The sequence below is a fragment of the Grammomys surdaster genome, unplaced genomic scaffold (genome assembly GCF_004785775.1).
Source record: "Grammomys surdaster isolate TR1022 unplaced genomic scaffold, NIH_TR_1.0 125231, whole genome shotgun sequence".
NCBI lineage: Eukaryota > Metazoa > Chordata > Mammalia > Rodentia > Muridae > Grammomys > Grammomys surdaster.
The window spans coordinates 355,739-381,861 of record NW_021620120.1 but is presented as its reverse complement, the minus strand read 5'-3'; the positions used below and the strand labels follow the sequence as shown (position 1 = coordinate 381,861).

Genomic DNA, 26,123 nt, shown 5'->3' with positions numbered 1-26,123 from the left:
ACAATGACAGTAAGAGCAGAAGCAGAACAGAAGCAATAGAGAAGCAGAATAGGAGCAGAATATGAGCAGAGAAAAGCAGAGAGCACAGACAGGTTATTTTTTTAGAGTCAGGTTGTTTCTTAAGATCAACAGAAAGTTAGTTCCCCCTTTTTCTTTCCCTTAGAAATAAAGATTAGAATCTCTTTTCAAAGTTTGTTTCTTTAGCTGGTAAAGAGTTAGTGAACTCTCAGCCTCAGGGTGGGGCTGCAAAGAACCTGGGAGAGGGCAAAGAACTTCTCTACTTAATCCTCTACTGTTTAACAAATGGGTATTAATTGCCAGAGGTCTGTGGCTTCTGGCCTCAGAGTAACATACAGTCAAGACAGGTAAATGTTATTTGGGGATTGTGCAGGCTCCCAGCATCCAGGAAGATCCTGAAATTTACAAGATTCACAAGAACCCTCCTCAAAGCAATTAGAACTGGAGAAAGGAGACTCTCTGAAATGTCTGATATCTGCAAGCCCTGCAGAGGGCTCCAGGATTGCAGCTTTCACAAGTCATTACCCATACTAGATCGACTTTTTGGTGATACAGAGCTGTCTTTGATCATCCATGGTTGTGTAAGTCACCCCAATAACTAACTAGTTTACCAAGTTGGACTTTTGTAGAAATGTTTCTTTGGTCTATTATTGGAGCCTCATCTGAGGTGAGTAGACATTTATTCATGTCTCCCCAGGAAACATCGCACATAACATCTCCTCATCTCCAGGAATGAACACATGAATATTACACAGAGTCTCAAAATTAAACTTTGCATATAAATAAATAAATTAAATGTTGCAAGTCAGAATTTTATGGCCTGGTTGGTATTTCTCTAGTGAAGGTAGTAGCAAAGTAACCACCAAAGTGTAAGATTATATTGAACTGTAGTAACATTATTAAGATAACTTTGAATGTTGGAAGCAGGAGAAACCAAAGACCTGGGCAAATGAGAAAAATTCCTTCTTCACCATTATTGAACTACTAGGTCTTCCCAGCTGGGAGAGCTAACATCCACAAAACAACAGTACATAATAATGTCCTACAATGTTCTTCATTCTCCATAAATCCCTTAAGAAGTCATTCTCACTTTATAAATAAGGAAGCAATGTTTAACAGGATAAACAAGGCTGGTGAAATGATTCAGCAAGTAAAAGCTCTTGCTGTCAAGCCTGATGACCTAAGTTGAATCCTCAGGACCCAGATGATAGGACCACCTCTAACCTCTAACCTCCACATTAACTCATACACACATACACACACAGAGGCATGCACGCACATGCACACATGGACGTATGCACATATGAACATATGCAATGCCACTCACACATAACAAATAAATATAATCTAAATATTTTTGAAAGGATAATTTGAACAAATATAAATTATAAAATAGTTAGGCAAACTTTCAAGCCCAACTATTTGCTAACTATGTATGTGTATAATAGAAATCATACCACTCAGGGAAGGAGAGATGGCTCAGTGGTTAAGAGCACTGACTGTTCTTCCTGCCCTTCCAGAGGTCCTGAGTTCAATTCCCAGCAACCACATGATGTCTTACAACCATGTCTAATGTGATCTGATCCCGTCTTCTGGCATGTGTACTTGCAGGTAGACTACTCATATATATTAAATAAATAAACCTTTAAAACAAAAACAAACAAAAAAAACCAGACAACCAGAACAGAAAAGATAGATTCATATAAGAAATATGTTTACATGTTTTCAGCCAGGTGGTAGGGGTGCACACCTTTAATCCCAGGCTTTGGGAGATAAAGGCAGGCAGAACTCTGAGTTTGAGGCCAGAGAGTTCCAGGACAGCTAGGACCTCACCCACCCCTACCCCACCACCACCACACACACACCCCAAAAAAAGAAAAAAAGAAAGAAAAAAGAAACATGGTTCCATCAGCAAAGCTCTGAAACATTACAGATCCTTTATTTTTCCTATTTGAGTTCTCAAAAAGGGTGGTACAGCTAAGAATCTCCTTCCAAATGGCTTTATAATTGTGCTCAAGTCCTCTTCATCCCGAGATTTTTCCATAAGAATATCTACTTTAATCCGACTGGTACTGGATGGCTGGAAAAGTGGGTATGCAACTACCCTCTCAAACTCTTTTCTCTGTTTCTTCACTCGAACATGTTTCTCAGGAAGTGGGATCTGGCTCAGGCTTTTTCTCAAGATTCTTTCTTTGAGCCTTTGCTGTAGAAGTTCTCTCCCTCGAATCATGCGCTCCTGGTGATCTTTAATTTGGAGCAGTTCTCTCTCATGTGCCTGCCTTCTTTTCTGTGCTTTTGGGATGCTATGCTTCTCTAGCATAATTTTGGGTAGTGCTGCTTCACTGAAGAGTCTCCAGGGTTTGTCCTTAAATTCTCTGCCCTGGCCTGTTCTATGAATGTGCCTTTCTATTTGCTTCTTCTCTCTCTCAGGCACCCAATAATGCTGTTTCTGTCTCTCTGTGCGTGGTGGTGGTGGTTTCTCTTCCACTTTTGTCTTTGTTTCACCACCTGTGTCTTTTTTCATCATGTCCACTATTTTTTTATTATAATACGACTCTGCTTTTGCAAGCCAGTAGTCAAGAGAATGAGCTTGATCCTTGCAGAGTGCTTTGCTCTCCTCATGGCATTTCTGAGATACCAAGTGTCTTGCTGCTGTTGTACGCACACCACCACAATTCTGTCAAAGTGAGTTTCAGAATTTTGTAATTTTTCCTTTAAACACATTTAAAAGAAGTTTGCCTTCCCCAGTACTATTATAAGGAAGGAGTCTTGAGCCAGGAGTGGTAGCATGAACCTTAATCCCAGAACTCTGAAGTCAAAAGAAGGTAAACACACATCCACCCACCCCTTTTATTTATTTTAGAGTAAGTTTAAATTTTACACCCCATACTCACAGGCAAGCCTGGTTGTTTTTAAAGTATATAGTGCCCATCAACAATAAATAACTAGCTTCTAAAGTATATGGGTCTGGAATAATTTACTCTACAAGAGAGGATGCTGAGTAATGCCTCAAAGGGTCACCTGTACAGAATAATTTTAAACCTCAAGTCCCTTTTCTAAGTAGTTTCAAACTGTAGAGTATACAAATTATTTACCAGGATCTTTTTCTCCAGTGGAGACCGTTGACCTTCTGAAATCCTAGGGTCTCTGGAATCTTTTGCCCAAGCTAATCTAAAAGATAAAAAAGCAAAGGTAGAGTGTTGAAGATACCACATATTTGCTCACCTATTATCCCAGTCAAAGATCTCAATGTTCTGGTCAAGAACAAGAGCCATTTCTCTATTGAGAAAACATTGCATTTCCCATGGCGTGCACACACACACACACACACACACACACAAAACAATGATCATTTCTTTTCTTTTTTTTTTTAGGTTTTTCGAGACAGGGTTTCTCTGTGTAGCCCTGGCTGTCCTGGAACTCACTCTGTAGACCAGGCTGGCCTCGAACTCAGAAATCCACCTGCCTCTGCCTCCCAAGTGCTGGGATTAAAGGCGTGCGCCACCACTGCCCGGCCCGGCTGATCATTTCTTATAAATGAACTAAAAGCATACCTCTCCTGTGGACTTAGTGTAAACCACTCAGAATCATTTCTTTGGCATGGACAGAGAAAAGAAATAGGCCCTTTGGTGAGAGGTAGCCTAAGGATACCCAGACCAGACTGTTCAGTTCCAAAGCCTTTTTTGTCTTCTGAGATAACTCTAGTCTCTCGTTTGGTCAGCTCATTGTCTTTCTGCACTTTGTCTAGCCAGGCCTTCTGTGCCTCTGTCACCACATACAGCATCTTTGCTTTGTTTTGTACTGAAATTCTATTCCTGTTTGATCACCTGGTCCTCTGCTTGCCTGACTGACAATGTCAATCATCCTTCACCCTAAATCCATTTTGAGACTATTCCCTACTGAAACTCTGCAGACAGAGCTTTGTGGCCCTCTGGGTTTGTTTATCAGGCTGATGGCACCACAAATGAAGACCACCAAGTTTTTATGAGTCATTCCTCCTCAAAGCTCAGTTTACTGTGAGGTCACATTTAAGCCACTGAAGCTGTCCAGCACACAGGTTGGAAACCCTCAAACTATAGTCAAAAGCAAAGACTTTGAGGACTGGCAGGAATAAAACTGAACCATAATTCTTCTATTTCCTCAACATATGGTGCAGGGAAAGCCAACTACCTTCTATGTCAGTTTTCTTTTTTTTTTTTTTTTTTGGTTTTTCGAGACAGGGTTTCTCTGTGTAGCCCTGGCTGTCCTGGAACTCACTCTGTAGACCAGGCTGGCCTGGAACTCAGAAATCCACCTGCCTCTGCCTCCCAAGTGCTGGGATTAAAGGCGTGCGCCACCGACGCCCGGCCTATGTCAGTTTTCTTGTTGTTGTAGTTTTTGTTAGTCTGGTTTTTTTTTTTTTTTTTTTCGAGACAGGGTTTCTCTGTGTAGCTCTGGATGTCCTGGAACTCACTCTGCAAACCAGGCTGGCCTCAAACTCAGAAATCTGCCTGCCTCTGCCTCTCAAGTGCTGGGATTAAAGGCATGAGCAACTACTCCCTGGCTCTATGTCAGTTTCCTTATTTGTAAAAGGCAGATATAAAGGGCCTGCCTCTCAGGATCATAAAGAACAAATATGGCTTAAGTATAAACAGATTACATGGAAAATTCTCAGGAAATGACAGCTACCTGCCCTTTACAGGTAAGTCATCCTTTACAGAAAAGCCCCTTGGTCTCTATTAAGTCTTCCTAGTACACTTCTTTTTTTTTTTTTTTTTTGGTTTGGTTTTTCGAGACAGAGTTTCTCTGTGTAGCCCTGGCTGTCCTGGAACTCACTCTGTAGACCAGGCTAGCCTCAAACTCTCGAACTCAGAAATCCGCCTGCCTCTGCCTCCCAAGTGCTGGTATTAAAGGCGTGTGCCACCACCGCCTGGCCCTAGTACACTTCATCACAGTGATTATCCCTTTCTCTGTGGAGTTTTTTCATTTTTACAACTCACTTAAAAATCAATCACTACTGGGGGCTGGAGAGATGGCTCAGTGCTTAAGGGCACTGGCTGATCATCTGGAGGCCCTGAGTTAAATTCCCAGAACCCACAGAGCAGCTCATAACTGTCTGTAACTGTAGTCCTAGGGGACCCAATGCCCTCTTCTGTTGTGCAGATGTACATGAAGACAAAACACCTATATACATAAATCTTAAACCATATCATGGGAGAGAAAGCCCATGTCTGATGATACCTGGAGGGCAATAGACCAGAGGCTGGATAGCCCAAAGATCTAGGATAGAACCAAATACTATTGAAAAAAGAATTTAAAAGTCACTGGGCGGTGATGGTGCATGCCTTTAATTACAGCACATTGGAGGCAGAGGCATCTCTGTGAGTTGAAGGCCAGCTCTGGACTACAAAGCGAGTTCCCAAACAGCCAATACTACACAGACAGACCTTCTCTCGAAAAAACAAAACCAAAATAAATAAATCAATGAAATGATTCCTAATGATACTTTGATATACTTTTAGACTGGAGCCTAGCATAATCACCATCAGAGAGCATTCATCCAGCTACTGATGGGAGCAGATACAGAGGCTCCCAGCTAGACATTAGGTAGAGCTCAGGGAATCTTATATGGAAAAGGAGGAGGAAGGATTGTATGACCCAGAGGGGTCAGGGACACCACAACAAAGTGGCCCACAGAATCAACTAACCAGGGCTCATAGGGGCTCACAAAGACTGAACCAACAATGAGGGTTCCTGTATGGGTCTGACCTAGGTCCTTTGCAAATGTTATGGTTATATAGCTTGGAGTTGTTGTGAGTCACCTAACAGTATATATGTGTATGGGGTGAGGGGCATCTCTAACTCTTTTCCTGATTTTGGGACCCTTTTCCTCTTACTGGGTTGCCTCGTCCAGTCTTAATAACTTAATATGAGGGGATGTTGCCTAGTCTTATTTTAACATGATATGCCATGTTTGGTTTATATCCCTGGGATGCCTGCCTTTTTCTGAAGGGGGAGACTTGGAGGAGAGGAAACAGTAGTTGGGATATATCATATGAGACAAGAATAGATTTAACTTTTTTTTTTTATTAAAGAAGTCAATCACTATTGGGGTAGAAAGATGGCTCGGTGATTAGGAGCACTGGCTACTCCTTCAGAGGACCTACATTCAAGTCTCAGCACCCACATGACAGCTCATGACCATCTGTAACTCCAGTAACAGGGGATCAGACACCCGCTTCCGATCTCCATGGGCATAAGGCATGCATGCATGTGGTATACACATATATATTCAGGCAACACTTAAAAACAAAGAAGTAATCCTAAAAATATTTGTAAAGATCGATTGTTGATTATCTACAGTCACATTTTGATGCTGAAATTTAGAAGTGTGTTATTATAATGTATAGCTACAAGTGATATATTTCATAATATTAGAGAGGCTCTAATACCTAGTATTTTGTCTCACTGACTTCTTAGACATTCTTTTAAGATTTATTTCTATTTTTAATGTACTGTTTTGTCCACATGTGTCTGTGTACCACATGCATGTAGTCACTCAGAAGCCAGAAGAGGGCAGCAGAGGAGTTACAATTGTTAGCGGTCATAGCTGGCTATAGCTGCCAGTGAGACTTGAACCTGTGTTCTCTAGAAGAGGAGCAAGTGCTCTTAACTACTAGGCCATCTCTGAAGCCCTTCTTAGATATTATTTGCTTATTGTTTGAGATTTACAAAATTACTATCCTAGAGCTTGAAGTGGAGGCTTCATACCTATAACCACACTTAAAGAGGCTAGGCAGGAGTACTATGAGTTCTAGGTCAACCTAAGCTATAAGACCCTGCCTCCAAAAAATAATAATGACCACCTCATTTGCATTTCTTCTTTATAATATAATATAATATATATATTTATGTATACGAGTGTTTTGCTTGCGTGCATTTCTGTGCAGCACTTACATGCCACTGTGGAGGTATGAAGAGGGAATTCAATGTCCCAGAAACTGGAGTTATAGATGGCTGTGAGTACCCATGTGGCATGGATGCTGGAAAATGAACCAGGATCCTCTGAGAGCATCAGAGCTCTTAACCACTCAGCCATTTCTACAGCCCCATACTTTCGTTTCTTGCACAAGGCATCCAATATAGTACTATGATCCTAAGTCTCAAAATTCTAACCATTTTCACATAGTAGCTAAGCATCTTTCCTTCATTAACTATCTCAGGGTTAGGGATTTAATTCATTAATAAAGGGTTTACCTATCAAGGCCCTAGAGTCCATCCCAGCAGGCATGCACACGCATGTGCACTCACACACACAGACATATTTTAGAAACAAAAGTTTGCTACATAGAGGCTGGCTTGGACCTTCCTCTGTAGCCCAAGATGGCTTCAAACTCACAACCCTCCTGCATCAGCTTCCCTAGTGCTAGGATAAAGAAATGTTCAACCAGGAAGAGATGCTGCATCTTTTTATTAAATCATGTGCCTATCCTTCATGGAGTCTAGAGGTATACCCTAGACTCCATGAAAGATAGGCACATGATTTAATAAAATGTAGACTTTATATCCCTAGCTCAACCACTGACTAGTGCACTTTCTCCATATTCTAACTATTCGCCTGTATTAAAGAGAGAACACAGATTTCAACTATGCAGAGTCTGGTCTCAGTTTCTAACCCTTGCATGGGGTGCTAAATATGTATTAAACAGACAGAGCTTTTGATGGGAAAGGAACACCATGCCTTATACTGCTTGTGCAGTAAAGGTAGCAGTCAAACCATGGTGGATGTCTGAAGAATGTCAAACTTTAAAGGAAAAGTGGTGCTAATTTCAATTTCTACTTTGAAAGAAGAGACAGGTAAAATTTAGAGAGTTCAACCATCATAGTCTCGGCAGCAGAGCTTTGCTGAACAAGCACAATGACAGCAGTTTCACCCCTGCGTAAAACGACAGGGTCTGTCCTCTTTGGCATCTTGCTGAGGGTTTTTTTTTTTTTAAACTACTTCTCCATGGTTTAATCTCACACTAACTGCACAGAAAGACAGATGAGGGTCTCTTCTATGAAAAAAGTGTATGAAAAAGTACACTTTATGTCCTTCAGAAAGTAGTTATGTGACCAGACTTAGCATGGTAATCAGGTTGGCTGCTGGAGGGCTGGGGACACTATCCTATCTTCAAGCTGGTCCTTCTTCAGCACATGGTTTCCTTACTTTGTAGGCTTCAAGTGAATGAAACGACATGATTTTATATTTACTGTGGTTCACTTACTGGATGACAGGTATTTAAACACCGGTGAATGGGAGCTTAGGGGAGTGGAAGATGGTCCGCAAGTGAAAGCCAAGCCTAATCCCTAGTAAATCCCAAGAAGCGCTTTTGATTAATGACTAAGCTCCCTCATCTGGGAAGTGCCTAGGGAGAGGAGAGCCCTAGTCTCACCAGTTGCACCACTTTGAAATCCCTAAACTGCCTCTCAAATGCCTCACCTGTCTTCTGCCTTCACCCTCACTATTCCACACTCCTTACGAAGCTGATTCACTCAAATGCTCGGAATTGCCCAAAGCCGACGCGAGGAAGCTGGTGCAGCCGAGGGACAAACGGCCAGGAAGGCCTAAAAGAATGCACAAGAATGCTTCTTAGCTTTGCTTTTGGCCACTGAGCAGCCGCAAAAGGACAAAAAAAAAAAAAAAAAAAAAAAAACAAACAACCCAAACCAAACAAAAGCAACAAAAACGGTCTCCGGAACCGCCAAGAGTTGCGGTTTTCTCAATTCAAGCGAATCAGTTCCTCTGGAAAAATCATTATAGTTTTAGGGGGACGTTCCCGCCCCCTTCCCTTACTATGTACAAAAAGGCACAGTCTGGCCTTGAAGGTTGTTCCCCAACGCTTCCCAGGCGGGAAGGATTCTCTACAAAAGGAAATGATAGTCCAGGATTAGTGCGGAGCGGGAAATCAGTCGGTGGCCTAACACTGGCTACTCGCCTTAGTTTAGTCGACGTCATAGTCTCTAACTGCGTGCCACCGTAAACTCCCTTCCGCTAGAGGTTCGGCTCCCTCCTTCAAGCGGCCTCGAGTGTGTGCGCCATTAATTATGACGTCACTACCCAACGGCCACCAAGACCCGAAGACGCTCTAGCATGCCGAGCGCACTCGTTGCCCGGCACTTTGGGATAGGGCGCTCTAGCCCGCAGCTCGGATCTGTGCTCTATCTGCTTTCCGCCTTTGTCCGGCCGCACAAGGTTCCCCAGCAGCTGAGGTTCGGGACGCCTGGCACTCTAAACGCTGCTGTCAGAGACCCAGTGGGAGGAGGACAAAGGTAATTCCCGCCTGGGAAGCGTTGGGGAACAACTTTCAAGGCCAAACTCCTGTGCCTCAATAATCAACTCCTCTTTCCCAGGTCTCATCCGCCATGGAGCTTGCCCGCCCCTGCTCCAACTTTCAATCAGACTTGGATTTCTGCCCAGATTGTGGCTCAGTCCTGCCGCTGCCTGGAACTCAGGATACTGTCATATGCCCTCGCTGTGGCTTCTCCATCGATGTGCGAGGTGAGGGGCTGGTATGCTAGCTAGACTCAGCCAAGGGTACGGGCAGAAGGGTCCACGATGGGGGCGACCTCAGCACTAGTTGGGCTTAGAGAGGTGAGACCCAGAACAGGAATCTGTCAGTGAGACATTGACCGAGGGAAGAAACTGATGTGACTCACCTGGGCGAGTGTTGCTGGGATTCGATGCCTCTTTTACTATTTCTGTTACTTCCTGTGCAGATTTTGAAGGGAAGGTTGTGAAGACTTCAGTAATGTTCAACAAACTGGGGGCTACCATTCCGATGTCTGTGGATGAGGGACCTGAATCCCAGGGACCAGTGGTAAGTTGATAAGGACTAGCTCCAAAAGAGCAGTGGAAAGGTGATTCTGGAGACCTGGCTTGGCACTCTGTTCCAGGAGAATGTCCAGGGAGTGCAATAGTCTGAGACATATTATGACTTGATTTTTATAACTCTAATGTCTCTTCCTAGGTTGATAGGCGCTGCCCTCGATGTGGTCATGAGGGAATGGCATACCACACCAGACAGATGCGCTCAGCTGATGAAGGACAGACTGTCTTCTATACCTGTATCAACTGCAAGTGAGACTGTTTTCCCTCCCTCTGCCCCTTTTCAGTGCTTGCAAAACAGCGAAATCAATGACAGACTTGTAGTATTTGGTCCAGTCCATTATAGAGCGATCTGTAGCCCTTTTTAATTTTATTACTTACTTGGTGTTTTTCAAGACGAGCTCACTATATACCCAGGCTAGCTTTGAATTCTCAACTGGACAGCCCAGGTTAGCCTCAGATTTGAAGCAGTTTCCCGCCTCTGTTTCTTGAGTGCTGAGATTTGAACGGGTGCCACTACATCTGGCTTGTTAAAAAGATGTTTATTTTTTGAAATTATGTGTAGGTGTTTGTGTGTGCGTATTTGAATGTGCAGGTGTCCACCAAGGTGAGGGACTTTGAATCCCTGGAGCTGGAGTTACAGGTAGTTTTGAGCCGTTGGATGTGGGTGCTGAGAACTGAACTTGGATCCTCTGTAGAATGAGCTCTTAAGCGTTGAGCTATCTCAACGGCTCCCCCTTACTCTTTTTACAGCCTGTGATCTAAACCTTTTAAGATGTGTGAAAAGAAAGCTGGGTGGGTGTGGTGACATGGGCCTCAAAAGAAGGATGATGCTTTTAAGGCCAGCCTGAGCTAACAGAGACTGTCAACAAAACAAAAAGTACTAGGAAAAATTATAACACAGGAAGTTGGCATTGCTTTGCATAGTGTTACAAGATATTGAAAATTCCCACTGCGGAGGAGTGACTCAATGTAATCTTGCATGATTCAAAGCAATAGCAGTCTGAATAGTCCGGAGTGCTCTTTGTCTGGGTTGTTGTGTAGTACTACATTATTGTGTGGCTTTCTTTTTCTTTCTTTCTTTTTTTTTTTTTAAAGATTCATTTGTTTCATGTATGTGGGTATACTGCCTCTGTCTTCAGACACACCAGAAGAGGGCATCGGATCCAATTGCAGATGGTTGTGAGCCACCATGTGGTTGCTGGGAATTGAACTCAGGACCTCTGGAAGAGCAGTCAGTGCTCTTAACTGCTGAGCCATCTCACCAGCCCCCATTGTGTAGCTTTCTGTCTTTTTGCCTTTGCCTTTTGTTGTTTTCCTTCCTCCTGGGGTACAATTCACAGCCTCGGGAGTGTAAAAGAAGTGCTCTGCATTCAGTTGTACCCTGAGCTCTCTTATATTTGTTCTCTCTCGAATTGTAATTAAACTTGTTTTTTCTCCTTGATATTCTTATCCTGCTTCCACCTCTCAGATGTGAGGATTACAGGCGTGTGCCGCCATAGCTATTCATGGTCCTGAGGCTCCAACTCTGAGCTTTTGTTTCTAAACACTCTAAGAATCTACCAACTCAGCCACATACCTGCCCCCTAGGTTTCCCAAACTGAGAATTGACTTATCTTTTGCCAGTCTGGAAATGCATCAGCCATTATCCCATTCCAATATTGCTTGTCCCCCATGTCCTCAAATATCTTATTAGACTTTCACATCTCTCATCTTCTTATTTCCATCCCATTTCTGTTTATGTTGTTTTCAGGGTAATTTCTCCAGATCTTTCTTACAGCTCATTAATTTTGTCTTCAATTTGTATGTATTTATGGTAGTGAGAGTGTTGTAGGTGTAATATATTTGTGTTCTTGTGGATGTATGCGTGTATTTGTGCAAGTGTACATATGGTGGCCAGAATTAGACATTGGGTAGCTTTATTAAATGTCTTTTCTTCTCTTTCCCCCTCCCTCACTTGCCTGCCTTCCTTCCTTCCTTCCTTCCTTCCTTCCTTCCTTCCTTCCTTCTCTCTCTCTCTCTTTCTCTTTCCTCCCTCCCTTTCCCTCCTTTCCTCTCCTCCCTCCCTCTTTTCTTCTCTTTTCTTTTCCTTTCCCTCTTTCTTTCTCTCTTTCTCTCCCTCCCTCCCTCCCTTCCTTCCTTTCTTCCTTTCTTTCTTTCTTTTCTGTGTTAGACAGAGCTTCACTATATTCTTGGCTTGCCTAGAACTCTTTGTAGACCAAATTGGCATCAAACTCTCAGATACCAATCTGCCTCTGTCTCCAGATGGCTAGAATTAACGTTGTGTGCCATCACTTCCAGTTCTCCACATCATCTTACGAGGCAGTGTCTCTGAGCCTGGAGCTCAGACTCGGCTGGTTACCCAGTATGCTTTGGACATTTATTCTGCCACTGTTCCATGCTTCCCAGATCTAGTAGAGCACATTCTATACATGTGGACTACCACACCCAGCATTTTTTTTTTTAAACTTTTAAATGGATCCTAGGAATCCAAAGCCAAGTTTTCATGTCTATGCAGCAGGCACTTTACCAGCTGAGCCATCTATCTCCTCAGCCCCTCATTTATTACTATTTTTTTCAAACTTCACGAGTCATCCAAACAATTAGCTCATTAGTCATTTTAAATTTTTCAATCATTTCATTTAACACTTATTATTTTATGTGTGTGGTTTTTTGTTTTTTGGGTTTTTTTGTTTTGTTTTGTTTTTTGTTTTGTTTTGTTTTGTTTTTCAAGTACATAAGTGCACTATATGCATATCTGGTACCCAGAGAGGCCAGAAAAGATGTTAGATTTTCTGGGACTGGAGTTAAAGATGGTTGTGAACCACCATGTGAGTGCTAGGGATCAAACCTGGATTCTCTGCAAGCGTAACAAGTACTCTTAACCAGTGAGCTAACTTTCCAACTGCCATTAATCATTTAAAATGCTCCTTTTGTTCTTTAAATTTAAATGTATGTTAACTATATTAGAAATATTTATATGTGTGTATGTGGTGATTCTGATACACTGTTTCTGTGGATCCGATACTGTGTGTTTCTGCTGACTTTTTCATGTACTGTTTTGCTTTGTAATTTTTGACTGTGTGCTGGGTTTTTTAGAACTTGAACTCCGGGTCTCTTACAGTCTAGGTGAACGCAGCATTCCCAGCATCCATAGGGTTCTTTGAGAAAGATCTATGCCACCACGTCCAGCTACAAAAAAAATTTTTTTATTTAAATTTTTACGAGATACATTTTAGACTTTTCTGTTTCTTGGCTAGTGATTTTCTGTCCCGGGAAATTTTTGCATACTTCAGTGTAATAATTAGTTATTGGTTATTAGATATTCTTTTTGGTTAAATATAATGAGTCTTCTTCCTCTACAGGTTTCAGGAAAAGGAAGATTCTTGATCCTTTTTTCTGGCAACTCAGCAACAATCCTTTCCTCTTCTTGGAAGTGAAGATACTGGTCTTTGATGCCTTCTTGGTCTCCTCCGGTTACCATGCTTTGTTCTGGGAATAAGATCATCGACCCAGCCGGGCAGTGGTGGTGCACACCTTTAGTCCCAGCACTTGGGAGGCAGAGGCAGGTGGATTTCTGAGTTCGAGGCCAGCCTGGTCTACAGAGTGAGTTCTAGGACAGCCATGGCTACACAGAGAAACCCTGTCTCGAAAAACCAAAAAAAAAAAAGAAAAAAAAAAAAAGATCATTGACCGGGAATACTCCTTTCCCTTGTTGAGTTTACTGAAGTTATTTTTCTATGAAACCTTGACATTATGTGTTACTCTTAATCTCTTATTCTGGTCAGGCTAGTGATATAAGCCCCGTAATCCCAGCACTTCACAGATAGATGAACTACATAAGGAGTTCAGAGCCAGCCTGAGCTACTTAACAAGATGGCTAAAAACTGAAAAGCAATAATCAGTCTTATTCCAAAAGAAATTTAGGTGAAGTAGAGAAATATCTATAGAAAAGAAAAAACTATAATAAAATAATGGAGTCTGGAATGAGGCTGTTACAGATTCCCCAGGACCATAAATAAATTTTAATAAAAGGTTTTATTAAATACTTAATACAGCAACTGAGAGTGCTCCCAAGATGTAGCATCGAAGCTTATAAAGTTAAAAACCACCAGATTACATATATTCTGTCTACATGTAGGCAGAGTCTTAATTTTAGCATATGTTTTGCAGTTGTCTGAGCCATTGAGCAGAACAGGAAAGCTTGACTACAAAAGCAGAAACAGCAGTTAGTCTTACGGTCTATTATCTTGCTAGAACAGCAAATTTTACAAGATCAATCAATTTAAGAATTCTGCAGGCATAAGAAAGTATCATTAATAGTGTCAGGGATTGGTGCTTGCCATGGGTCTCAAGTTTGTCAGGGTTATTGATTGGCCATTTCCTTAGTCTCTGCTCCATCTCCCCACCCAACCCCATACCTACAATTCTTAAAGACAGGAGAAATTTGGGGTTGAAAGTTTTGTGGGTGAATTGGTATCTCTTGCTCCACTGAGGTTCTGGCCAGGCTACCAGAGGTGGGCTCGTCAGATTCCATATCCCCAGTGTAGTGTGAATCACAGCTAAGGTCACCTCCATTGATTCTTGGATGCCTCCCTTATCCCAGGTCTCTGCCTCATCCTGGAGATGCCCTCTCCCTGCCCCACCTCCTCAACCCTGTTAATTGCAGATTTCCATTAATTTTCATGGCCATCTAGCCATACATATATCCTGTCCTTCCCTATACCAGATCCTGACTCCACCCCATTCCCTTTTCCATTCCCCCTCCTTCCCAGTTCCCTCCCTCCATCTGCCTGATGACTATTCCCCCTTCTGAGTGAGATTCAAGCTTCCTCACTTGGGCCTTCTTGTTTAGCTTTTTTGGGTCTGTGGAGTGTAACATGGTTCCTGTATTTTGTGGCTAATATCCACTTATATGCGAGTACAAGTGATGTTCTCCTCTGAGAGGCCCCACCCAGCTGCTGACTCATGCAGATCTCCAAAGCCAAACAATAGATGGAACTTGGATACTCTTATGGAAGAATAGGAGGAAGGATTTCAAGCCCCGAAGGGAATAAGAACTCCACAGGAAGACCAACTGAGTCAACTAACCTGGACCCTTACGGCTCTTAGAATCTGAACCACCAAGCAAAGAACATACATGGGCTGGACCTAGGCCTCCCCCCACATATGTAGCAGATGTGCAGCATCTGGGTCCCAAACAACTGGAGCAGGGACAATTCCAAAAGCTGTTGCCTGTACGTGGAATAGGTTCTTCTAGCTGGGCTGCCTTGTCTAGCCTCAGTCGGAGAGGAATCACCTAGCGTCCTAGAGACTTGAAGTGTCAGGGTGGGGAGGATGATACCTAGGGAGACCCCACCAGCTCAGAAGAGAAGGGGATGGGGGAAGGATTATGGGAGGGAGTGCCCGGGAGGGGGGGGCAGTGAGCAGGATGTAAAACAGATAAGGAAAAAAAAACTAAATAAAAAAAAATAATTGTTGGGTGGTGGTGATAGTCTTTAATCCCAGCACTTAGGGAAGCATAAACAGGTGAATTTCTAAGTTTGAGACCACCCTGGTTTACAGAGCAAGTTTCAAGAGGGCCAGGGCTACACAAAGAAACCCTATTTGGAAAGAAAAAAAAATTAGTCTTCAATATCTGGTAAAAAAGATAGGTGGGCTGCCAGGATAGTTTGTACAAGCTAGGACCTTACAAATTAGAGGCTTCCCCCACCCCTACCCCCGGTTTGGTCTCAAGCATAGTAAGCCTAAATGTAAACCATCACATGGCCAATAAAAAAAAAAAGCACACATATACATATATCTTATCTAAATCTAGTTTCTCATTGTAAGAAAACAAAAACTGGTGTTTTGGGATGGGTAGTGGAGAGATTCAACAAAATTTAACCAGATGGATTTGAATTTGTTACTCTGTCCCCTGCATCTAGCCTTTGCATTCCTCACACTGGGAGCTAAATGGCAGTCTAGGTGTTTCACACTTAAATCTTAGGGCCTACTACGGGCAAAAAAGTCCAGGTCTAGTGTACCCTCAATGGGATATCAACAAACAGGGAGACGACTAAAACCCAGTGCATTTCCTGCTACTGGAAAACCGTTTCTCGACAGAATAATAAAATGGAATTTGGCCGAGATGGGGTCCCTGTCCCACCTATTTTTTTTCACCCAGGCTTAAGGGTACAGTAGATAGGGTAAGGACACACAAAGCACCCTCTTTGTCCGGCGGCCCCAAATTGACCCGCCAACGAACTTAGGCCCTGAGCCTTCCGCCCCACCCCACAATGACATCACTTCGGCCCACCTCGGCGTCTGCGCACTACTGCATTACGGCGGAACTAATCTGGCGACGCCTGCTTTAGCCCAAGCGGTGGTAGGGAAGGGAAAACTGTGTTCTGCAGGGTGCGTCATACCCGGAAGTGAAAGGCCGGAAGTGGAGTTGGACAGGTTTTCCCCAGAGGTGGGGAAGCAGAGGCCCAGGAGGAGTAAGGGAGATTAAGAAGCCAGGGCATCCTGGCCTCTACTCCGAATCGTGTACCGGTTCTCTTAGATCTCAGAGGCGCAGAAAAAGGGAAGGGTGTCTCATCCCGCTTCCTAGCTTTTAGCCATGGCGGAGGCAGGGGCCGGGATGAGTGAGACCGTCACTGAGACAACGGTTACCGTGACAACCGAGCCCGTGAGAAAGGCGGGCAGGGGGGGCAATTTAGGGGTCTGGGAGGGGGATGGGAATTTGGAAAGTTGGTGGGTTTGGGATCTGGGACATGCGGGGTTTACTCTTGTTGGGAAAATCTCAAGGAACTAGAAATGCTTGGAGCGGCTCAAATGGTCCAAGTGACTGGTCAAGGATTGTTTAATCCGCAGTTACAATTGGAGTATAGGTGTTACGGCTTGGGGTGGTGGTCTGTGTACGTAATAAACGGAAACTGGGTTAAGGAGCGAGGAAGGTACTGGGAGAAAGTGAAACGCCATTTGAGAAAGCATGGTTTTGGAGGCAAACGTACAGAACGAGTACTTAGCATTAGTGCTTACCAGTAGTCATGGAATGGGTGCGTGTTAAAGCAGAGGGAATGAGGGAACAAGAAAATAAGGTGAAGGTAGTGTTTTGGCAGATCAGAGAGGAAAAAAGCAAATGAGCAAACAACTTTTGCAAAAAAACCAAATTGCTTTCAAAGGAAGAAAGATGCGTTGGGTTTAATAATATCCGGGTTGAAGGAGCTTAGTAGTTTAGTAATTATTACCAGAGATGCCAGAATGTTAATAAGTGGATAGGATTAGGTGGCCCTGGGCTTGAAGATGAGAGAAGAAAGAATAAAGGCTTTTTTTTTTTTTTGGTAGGAGGGTTTTGGATATTTGCTTTATTTTGATGTGTGTGTGTGAGAGAGTGTAGATCTGAAGTCAACCTCAGATTTTTTTTCAGACATGGTCTTTATTTATTTATTTATTTTTGATATAGAATAATTTTTCCTGGAGATGACCAAATAGGCTATGCTGGCTAGCAAGAGATCTATCTGCTTTTTTTTCCACCTCTCCAATACTGGAATTACAAACATGTACTACCACCACCACATCTGACTTTTTGTTGTTGGTTTTGTTCCCTTGGATTTGGGCGATCAACTCAGGTCTTCATGCTTGCAAGAAAAGAGCTTTACCAACAGAGATGTTTCCCCTCCCCCCATCCCTACTTTTTTTTCCCCCTTGAGAAAAAAGCTCTACCATGTTGCAGAGGCCGTCTCAGGCTCCTAAGTGCTGAGATTACATGCCTCAATCTCTTTAGAGAAAACATGAATAAGAGATGTGGAGAAGAGAGATCAAAGACCAGTCACAGGAAAGGGAGAAAATAACATTCCTATATTCATACCACCAAGGGTAATGAAGAAGAAAGATGAAAAGGGAGAAATGTGTCTTACTTTGCAGATTTGCTGGCACCTTCCTTAGATTAAGAATTGTTTTCTTTGCATACTGTTGGTTATTGAGAGAACAGGAATCTGTAATCCCCACAAACAAGCTAAATGCTGTCCTGTGTTGACTCCCAGCACCCTGGCCCCTCCAGGGGCATGGTGCATGTTACTGACTGAGTCAGGGAAGACAAAAGAGGAAGTTCCATGGGAAATAGGAAAAGCCTAGAGGAAGTGAGCCAGATGGACCCACACCTCTTTAACTTTACAGGAGAATCGGAGCCTAACCATTAAACTTCGGAAACGGAAGCCAGAGAAGAAGGTGGAGTGGTCGAGTGACACTGTGGACAATGAGCATATGGGGCGCCGCTCATCGAAATGTGAGTGTGGGTGGTCCAACGTCCCTGGCCACCGTCTCTCTAAGGCTTTACAGCTCTCTCGAGTTCTCGGTTGGAAAGGAAAAACGAGTGGGTGTAAAACTATGTGGTACCAAGGCCTGGGGGTGGAGGTGGGGGCAAGCCATGGCCGAATGGGAGGCAGGTGCCTTCGACTCTCTGAAGAGGCAAGAGCCATGGGTACCTGAGTTCCTGGGGGAGGAGGCTAAAGCAGCTGGATTCCAAGAAAGTAGGAGGAGACAGTGGTTGGGAGAGGGTTTTCACACAGATCGGGTGGAAACGAAACTGACTGAACGCTGTGTTCTTCATCCTCCTTAACTGGCTTCCTCCCTCCCTATCCAGGCTGCTGTATTTATGAGAAACCTCGGGCCTTTGGTGAGAGCTCCACGGAGAGCGATGAGGATGAAGACGAGGGCTGTGGTCATACGCACTGTGTACGGGGTCACCGCAAAGGACGGCGTCCCACAACCCCGGGACCCACCCCAACCACTCCCCCACAGCCTCCTGATCCCTCTCAGCCCCCTCCAGGACCTATGCAGCACTAAATCCCTCTCACCACTCATGTGTCTGCCTGGCCCCAAATGTATCCATCTGACATGGGGACTCAACCCATGGCCTGGTCCCTTCTCCTGCCCCCTTCTTCCCTCTCCTGCCTGATAGAGAAGAGGAAGAGGAGAGTGGATACAGATCCTGGAATTCTGACTTGCTGCTGTTCCAGAACCCAAGCTTCTGGGTTCTCTCAGCCCCGTCTTCCCCACAGTTTGCCCCCATGCCTGGGATCCAGGCATTGTGGTCCGAGGCTATCCCCTTTTGTTCTCACTGCCAAACTACCTGTCCTGGGATCCAGTTACCTTGGCCACCTGCACCCTCAGCTTGAGTCCCAAGCACTTCAACTGGGTTTTCAACGGTCCCAGCTTTCACTGCCAGGGCCCCAATCAGATTCCAGGCAATCTTGCACCCCGGCCGGCTCTGCGTATTAATCCTGGCTTATGGTTCCTCCCCTGACGCAGTTTTCCTAAATCTTAGGTTCTTGCCTATGGGATATAAGACCATAGGGCTCCCTGGCCCTTCTGCTCCTCTTACCCCTTCTGGCCTTCCAAAGGAGTCAGGAGAGGTCTTTGTCATTCACACCTCTAATGGGAAGTGGAACCAAAAATAGTCATGTCCTGAATATAACATTTCTGACAAAGCTGGCTGTGACCACTGACTTAGAGCCAATGATTTTCCCAGCCTTTAATCTTTGAGCTTCAGCATTGGTGTCTTAGGGGCTTGAGTCCCTAAAGGGGAAGAGGGAGAAAGCAAAAAGATGAGGAGACAGGCCCCTGCAGTACACTCCTACCCTTTCCTTCCTAGGCTTTGGTGTCTGCCAACCCAGGTGTCTTGCTCTCTCTCTCTCTCTCTCTCTCTCTCTCTCTCTCTCTCTCTCTCTCAGCCCTCCCCCACTGGTGCTGGGATCTGGGTATTGTCCTCTTGGCCTCTAGCTGTGCACAGTACAGAGATCAGCAAAACCCACAGCACCACTTAGATCTCATTTATTGCCACAGATGCACAAAATAAATAACCCAACATTGCACAATGTGTTAAATACAGGCCCATTTATACACAAGGGAAGGAGGGGAGACTATACAGTATGTTTGGGATGCCTGAGTTGCTCCCGGGTCAAGAAGGGAGGTAGCACCATTCGTTCTTTTATGTGCAAGATAAACTTCCAAGAGGGTGTTCAATGGAAAAAAGGCCACGTGCATAGGAAACAGTCATAAATGGAAGGTAGAGTGTAGACTAGCTTGCATACACATCTCAAAAATTTATGTTTTAGGCTTCAGGTTTGAGCTGAGTGGCTTAGGCTACGAGTTGTCTTATTTTAGGAGGACTTTTTTTTTTTTTTTTTTTTTTTTTTTTTTGAGGAGAATCAGAGTGGAAATGAGCAGGAAGCTCCAGCCTTCCTGTATGCCCTGAGCATTTTGGGATTGGAGGTAAATTAGGACTGTTTCCAAACACTGGTAGTACAATCAGAGAGAGCCTCTTTATCCTGGCCTAGAATGGTACAGAAAGAGGACTCAAGAAAAAGGTCTTAGGTAATAGAGACTCAGGACTAGACTGGCTTAAAGGTACGGATGTACAAGCCAGTTGAGGTTTTGATTTGGGAGAAAGAATGTGAGTGAGCAAAGGGTGCTTATTAATACTCCTGCTCTGATTGGTGCACAGACAAGATCACTGAAATAGATGGGGATTTCTGAACCTGACAGAAGTAGCCTCGAGGCCATCTAGGCTAGGGTAGGAGCTAGAGACCTGAGACTCAGGCTTCTCCTGGTACGATACGCAGCGGGGCGCGGGGGTTACAAGTGCAGAGCAGCGGGAAGACACGCTCCCCGAGCGGGCCCGGCGCCTGGAAGGCGAAGAGCAAGTCCAATGAGCGGCCGTCATAGAAGGCCACACGACCCCGCTCCCAGTCCAAGTCCACGCGAATGCGCTGTGGCGGGGGATTGGCGCCACCTAGCAGAGTGGGCTCTGGGGCCGTGAGCGCCCACAAGCGGCCGCCGCGGCCCTCCACGGCCCATATAGCCTCGGATGGGCACAGCTTGATGAGGCCCTTGCGCGTCACGGACTCCCCGGCAGCGCCCACGGCGTAGCAGCTCTTTCCTGCGTTCTCATCCTTCGCTGTAGAGTCTCTGAAGGACTCGCTTTCCGCGGTCTCCACCTCCCAGCAGTGGCGGCCTGACGCGAATCCCTGAGCACCCAGCACGGCCAGGAGCTGATCGAAGCGCGCCGGGCTGTCCAGCGGCGCAGGCGTTCCGGGTGGAGCCAGACTCACGCCGCGGTAGTCAGAAGAGATGAGCAGATCACGGTGTGCAGTTCGAGGATCGAGCGTCAGGTCAGCTGCAGAAGAGGACACAGGAGGAACATCACATGAGAAATTTTTTAAGTCCAGAGAGAGAAGGGTGGAGAAGAGGTATCGAGGGTACTTAGAAGACGTCCTTGAGTCCCCTCGCAGCTCAAAGGGCGACCGGGATCGGAAGAGACTAAGACACAGAGCCACTTTGTGCCCTGATGCACCACTTTCTTTAAACTGGACTTGGACAAGAACCATGCTGGTTAAGGAACCCAGTGTGGAGACCTGAGGGGAGGATGGTTTGTGGTGTTAGCGGAAGAAGAATGGCTGATGGGACTTCTAGGGAGAACGAGGACTAATGCTTGAATCTGCAAACTGACTGGACTGTGGTGGCTTTAATCCCAACACTTGGGAGGCAAAGAGGGCAGAACTCTGTGAGTTCGAGGCCAGCCTGTATAGCAAGTTCCAGGCCAGTTAGGACTACCCTGTGTCAACAAGGACACAAAGCAAAAACCTTGAATCTTCGGCATCTGGGTGGGGTACGGAAGCCCGGTCAGCAAGACTACTGAGAGAAACTGATACCTAAAGAGAGACTGATACCTGATAGGAACCAGAGTGACTAAAGGAAGGGCAAAGGGAGGAATCCAAGGTATCCAGTAAAACCAGCCCATTCACCTTCACAGGACAGGCCCATTTCTATAAGAGATGTTGTCAGAGGAAATACAGAGATTGCCTAAGGGACCAGAAAGAGTCACTGGCCTTGTAGGTATGGGGTGCTTTAAGGAAATAATTCTGGATTAGGAGCTAGAAGCAATTTGGATTAGATGAGATGGAAGGGTGACTAAGGGGAGGAACATCTGGAGAGCTACCTTGGGAATGCACACAGAATGGGTAGAGGAGATGCTGGAGTCCTGACTCCTTTCCAAGAATGGGAGGAGTGGAAGCAGGGATTCCTCAGAGAGATCTTGTACTGTCTGGAGGTACATAAAAGCATGAGGGAACGTGGCTGAGATCTGAGGAATTAAGGATATTGTTCTGAGTTACACTGTGCCTCCTGTCCAGACGTGGAGTTACATATGCATAGCCTCAGCACATTAAAGGCAAAGACAGGGGGATTAGAGGTCCATGCCAGCCTGGGATACATAGAAAGTCATTCTTTAAAAGGGCTGGGGTGTCAATTTTGTTCCCCAATTTTCTGAATCTACCTTACGCAGGGAAAAGAATTTTCACAAAGGTAATCAAGTAAAAAAAAAAATGAGATTATTACAGTGGGCCCTGATGCAGAATGACTTCTAGTTTAAAAGGGAGAGGAGACACTTGCACACAGAGACAGTTAGTTACCTAATAGGAAGCCCAGGTAAGGCCACCTGTGGACCAAGGAAGTGCTGAGACTTCCAGAAGCCAAGAGAGAGAGAGATTTCTCCTTAGCCCTCAGACTTCTATCTCTAGACTTTGAAGTACGGATGGTGGCTGTTGAAGCCACTTACTTGTGGCACTTCATTATTTCGGCTGTAGGAAGTCAAAACTGATACCAAAGGGGACTTGAGCATTTTCGAGAACTAAGAGTGAACAAACAGAGCATAGATTATGATCCACTCCCTCCCCTCCTCACCTGTCAGCCTGTGAAGCATGTTTTTTACCACGGGGTAATCTTCAGGGAGATCCTCCTCTGAGTGAGATGACTTGGGTGCTGGGACATCAAATCTGGAGAGACGTGAAGGGTCAGGAAGTTATTAGCATCCTGTCGTCTTTTTGATGCTATGTCTGATGATCCTGACTCCTAACCCACTCACTTTTCACAGAAACAGGCGGGGCTACACTCCGTAAACCCTGTTGCTAAGTGGAGGTAAAGATACCAGCCTGGAGAGAAGGTCATGGCTATGGCCGTAAGTAGTGAAAAGATAAAAATAAACAAAAATGGAACTCACCGTCTCCATGTCTTCCTCATATCCTGGTATGGGCAGAAGAAAACACGGGTGTGAGTTATTACTTTGGGGCATCTTCCCCTCTTCCTCAGGTGAGCTCTGACTGCTTGATACCCTCCCACCTTTTAAAACCATCTCCCCTACCCGCCCCCCCCTCCCCCGGCAACATCCCTGCCTGCTCTGCTTTTTCTTTTTGGTTCTCCCCTCTTCTTTCATGCCCTTTACATCTGCCTACTCCAAAATCACTTTCTCCTCAAGCTCCTAGTTTCATCCAAATTGTTACATGCCTTCTCCATCCTTCCACAACCTCAACATCGCTACTTCTCACCTCTTGTTTAATCTCCCCAAGGCTCACGCTCTCTTTCAGTAGTGTTATCCTTCTTTAGTTTCCGGAGTGTATTCCAGACAAATGTCCACCCCTTCACCACAAAAAGGGGACACGCACCCATATTCCTTGAGCTAAGAGTTATGATATAAAAGCCTAACAATAAAGCTGCTCTCCTTCTTGTCTTAAAAGCTAAGTGGCGTTTATTGGGCTCTTTGTTTTATTATGTCTCTGTACCCTCAGGCCCCTGAACTCAGAAGTGTCCCAAGAGGCCCTATAGATTTCGTAAAGAACCATTAGCAGCCGGAAGAGGGCGCTGGATTCCCTACCCCTTTAAACACTGGGTTTCCTCCATTCCTCTTTTCTGATACCCGGAGAGGATGGCCGGGAAGGCCAGTATGGCAGGAAGAAGAGAGGATGGCAATTACACCTAGACTAATTAGGTCTGTGAAGCCTTCAAAGGGCGGAAGTCAGACCCAGGATAGGAGGGCTGCTAAGGGGAAAAATAAGCCAGACGGATGGTCTTGAGGTACCCCAGGAATAGGAGTGGTTGATGTCTAAGGGGCTCAGGGAGGGCCTAGCGGAAAACTTTATGGCTGCAACGTGGAGACTAGCAAGAGGCCTGCCAGCTGTTCACCCGGACCTAGCCTCCACCTGTTTCCGCCTGTGCCTGGGGATCTGGGAGGAGCTGAGAACAATAACAACCCACAGTTCGGCTAGCGCTTGTTAGGGGAAGGCATTTGGATTTGACACACACACACACACACACACACACACACACACACGCACACACTTGCGCTAGTCTCCTAATTCTCCTAATTTCCCATCCCTCAACTGCTTTTTCTGCACCCAGTGTCAACCTTGGCCAACCAGTGATTCTCTGTTCATTCGGTCCTAATCTCCACCCTCAATGGGCTCCTCCTTTACCTAACCCGGGTGTCTGCACCCCACTCCCCTTTCTGGCTCCCATCCCGGCTCTGCAAGAGGCTTCTGAGATCTCTAGGGGGCTCCGCGTTCTAACTGCCACTAGCATGTTTCTGCCTCTACAACCTCTTCCCTCCATCTCTGACAAGGCTCTATCCAACCTCCTTCTCCTCCCCCGCCCCCCTACCGAGTGTCAGCTCCTTCGAGCCTGTCCTACCTCCCTTTCTCAAACTACTTGGCCAGTCTTTCTCCCTCCCTCCCCTTCCCCTTCTCTCTCCCTTTCTTAAAATTCTTATTTGAAATTTCTTTCTTTTCTATGTAGCCATTTCTGTACTGGAACTCGCTATGTCTACCAAACTGAACTTGAGCAATCCTCCTGCCTCCGCTTTCCTGGTGCCAAGCTGTCTGCTACCTACATTTCCATTAGGGCTTCAGAGAGAAAAGCATGGCTCCCACCTTTGCTAGGACACCCACAAACCTCTTATTCACCAACAACCAGAACCCGAGAAGGCGGACCGCCTTACCTCTCCGTGGGGATCCAGGCAACCCATAGTGGGGATGCGGCCGCCACGTCGTCTCCCGGCCCGGGCTCCGGGCTCTGCCAGTTTCTCACGCAGCCCACGGCTGATGCGCACCTCCACTGCCAGTCGCACGTTGGACCTCAGGCTGCGTCTGGGGCACGGCTGGCCACAGCAGGGGCAGGAAGGGGGCGCCGCCTCCGAGCCGGGCGCCGCCGGGCCCCCCCAGCAGCGCGCCAAGCACGCACGGCAGAAGCTGTGCTCGCACGCCAGCAGGACTGGGTCCTCGAAGGGGCCCCCGCACAGCGGACACGTCGCCAGCTGCTCCAGACGCTCCACCAACCCCGGGCCCAGCTCGGGAGTCTCCATGGAAAGCAGGGGTCCCTACGCACCCTAGTCCGCAGCCGTCCCCGAGCTCGCAAGTGGCGGACCACGCCCGCTGCGTGCTGACTTGACGCCCCTTGCTGCACCTCCCTCATTCACTTCGCACCTCCTATCTACCCCTCTCCCTGGCTGCCTTGGCTACTCAGGTCGGACTCAGAGCGTCTCCTCACCACTTCAGATTTTATAGGGAGGGAGGAGGCCCCGTGCAGGAGGTAAACAGCAGACCTTGCGTAATGCCTCATCTGGTTCTCCCGCTTCCCTAGTAGGGTTTGGGGGAGCAGGGTGTGGAGACTGAGACACCTAGGTTCTATAACCTAGGAGGTGAGCACCAGGGCATGCGCAGTTGGCAAAGTAGAACTGTTGGGTTTGGTAGCCCCTGTAAGTGAGTCCCTGAAGAGCATGAATCTCCCCCTTAGGCCCGTGGTGTGCTTTTGGTGGGCAGGATGCCCAGACTCGCTCTTGGCATGTGTGCCCACATTGCCAGGGCATGAGTCATCCCAGGTGGCTGGCACACCTACATCTCGGGTTGGGGGCCCGGAAGCTTGGGTCCTGGACTGTGTGGCTTTGGCAGGCCTCTGAGTGTTGGCTGTGGTTGTCACTCCTGGCGCCTCTCTGCCTTCCATCTTCCTGCCTTGCCTATTAAGGTCTGGGGACACGCAGGCTTTGGGAGAAGAGCTGGAAGCGGGCGCCTACACACTCGTGCCTCTCAAGTTCAGACTCTGCATCCTCTTTCATTTCCACCACCACCCCTGCCTTGTTTCCATTTTCTCTATGCTTTTCCTTTGTGTTCTTTTGTTTGTTTTGGTTTTTGTTTGTTTGTTTTGATTTTTGTTTTTTGTTGTTGTTTTTCAAGACCGGGTTTCTCTGTATAGCCCTGGTTGTCCTGGAACTTACTCTGTAGACCAGGCTGGCCTCGAACTCAGAAATTCACCTGCCTCTGCCTCCCAAGTGCTGGGATCAAAGGCATGCGCCACCACTGCCCGGCTTCCTTGGTGTTCTTATTTTCAACTTTCTTGTTCCCTCTTTCTTTGTACCTGACAATTACCTATTTCAACTAATCTCAGAGGC

The 26,123-nt window shown here is 45.9% G+C and overlaps 4 protein-coding genes across 5 annotated transcripts; 2 read left to right on the top strand and 2 right to left on the bottom strand.

The window, feature by feature from the left end:
* Window positions 1-1,921: 1,921 nt before the first annotated feature.
* On the bottom strand, window positions 1,922-9,094 carry LOC114637213 (putative uncharacterized protein ZNRD1-AS1). 2 transcript variants are annotated; one of them, XM_028785439.1, is made up of 3 exons: window positions 8,976-9,094; window positions 3,114-3,189; window positions 1,922-2,695 (listed from the first exon to the last, which is right to left on the bottom strand). In XM_028785439.1, exons 1-3 carry the CDS (start codon window positions 8,993-8,995, stop codon window positions 1,946-1,948), a joined length of 846 nt encoding a protein of 281 aa, XP_028641272.1. In that variant the 5' UTR covers window positions 8,996-9,094; the 3' UTR covers window positions 1,922-1,945. The 2 variants fall into 2 exon arrangements, with proteins under 2 accessions (XP_028641272.1, XP_028641270.1); XM_028785437.1 differs by lacking the exon at window positions 8,976-9,094 and adding an exon at window positions 3,573-4,041.
* Window positions 8,984-13,327, top strand: Znrd1 (zinc ribbon domain containing 1). The gene is made up of 5 exons (XM_028785440.1): window positions 8,984-9,309; window positions 9,391-9,538; window positions 9,757-9,857; window positions 10,008-10,117; window positions 13,231-13,327. Exons 2-5 carry the CDS (start codon window positions 9,403-9,405, stop codon window positions 13,253-13,255), a joined length of 372 nt encoding a protein of 123 aa, XP_028641273.1. The 5' UTR covers window positions 8,984-9,309; window positions 9,391-9,402; the 3' UTR covers window positions 13,256-13,327.
* A 2,941-nt stretch (window positions 13,328-16,268) lies between these two features.
* Ppp1r11 (protein phosphatase 1 regulatory inhibitor subunit 11) lies at window positions 16,269-19,725 on the top strand. The gene is made up of 3 exons (XM_028785452.1): window positions 16,269-16,535; window positions 18,026-18,134; window positions 18,492-19,725. The coding sequence occupies exons 1-3, from the start codon at window positions 16,467-16,469 to the stop codon at window positions 18,692-18,694; spliced, it is 381 nt and encodes a 126-aa protein (XP_028641285.1). The 5' UTR covers window positions 16,269-16,466; the 3' UTR covers window positions 18,695-19,725.
* Window positions 19,666-25,210, bottom strand: Rnf39 (ring finger protein 39). Its single transcript, XM_028785451.1, has 4 exons — window positions 24,678-25,210; window positions 22,908-22,930; window positions 22,592-22,683; window positions 19,666-21,026 (listed from the first exon to the last, which is right to left on the bottom strand). The coding sequence occupies exons 1-4, from the start codon at window positions 25,038-25,040 to the stop codon at window positions 20,446-20,448; spliced, it is 1,059 nt and encodes a 352-aa protein (XP_028641284.1). The 5' UTR covers window positions 25,041-25,210; the 3' UTR covers window positions 19,666-20,445.
* Between the last annotated feature and the right edge of the window lie 913 nt (window positions 25,211-26,123).

Excerpts from the sequence above, each read along its gene's own strand:
- LOC114637213 (XM_028785437.1), bottom strand. The coding sequence starts at position 3,802 with ATGCTGTATGTGGTGACAGAGGCACAGAAGGCCTGGCTAGACAAAGTG. Across the intron at positions 3,190-3,572 it reads ACACTAAGTCCACAGGAGAG|ATTAGCTTGGGCAAAAGATT; the intron begins GTATGCTTTTAG and ends TTTATCTTTTAG. Across the intron at positions 2,696-3,113 it reads CACTGGAGAAAAAGATCCTG|AATTGTGGTGGTGTGCGTAC; the intron begins GTAAATAATTTG and ends TCACTTTGACAG.
- Znrd1 (XM_028785440.1), top strand. The coding sequence starts at position 9,403 with ATGGAGCTTGCCCGCCCCTGCTCCAACTTTCAATCAGACTTGGATTTC. Across the intron at positions 9,539-9,756 it reads CTTCTCCATCGATGTGCGAG|ATTTTGAAGGGAAGGTTGTG; the intron begins GTGAGGGGCTGG and ends CTTCCTGTGCAG. Across the intron at positions 10,118-13,230 it reads TATACCTGTATCAACTGCAA|GTTTCAGGAAAAGGAAGATT; the intron begins GTGAGACTGTTT and ends CTTCCTCTACAG.
- Ppp1r11 (XM_028785452.1), top strand. The coding sequence starts at position 16,467 with ATGGCGGAGGCAGGGGCCGGGATGAGTGAGACCGTCACTGAGACAACG. Across the intron at positions 16,536-18,025 it reads TTACCGTGACAACCGAGCCC|GAGAATCGGAGCCTAACCAT; the intron begins GTGAGAAAGGCG and ends TTAACTTTACAG. Across the intron at positions 18,135-18,491 it reads GGGGCGCCGCTCATCGAAAT|GCTGCTGTATTTATGAGAAA; the intron begins GTGAGTGTGGGT and ends CTCCCTATCCAG.
- Rnf39 (XM_028785451.1), bottom strand. The coding sequence starts at position 25,040 with ATGGAGACTCCCGAGCTGGGCCCGGGGTTGGTGGAGCGTCTGGAGCAG. Across the intron at positions 22,684-22,907 it reads ATGAGGAAGACATGGAGACG|ATTTGATGTCCCAGCACCCA; the intron begins GTGAGTTCCATT and ends ACGTCTCTCCAG. Across the intron at positions 21,027-22,591 it reads CATGCTTCACAGGCTGACAG|CTGACCTGACGCTCGATCCT; the intron begins GTGAGGAGGGGA and ends CCTCTTCTGCAG.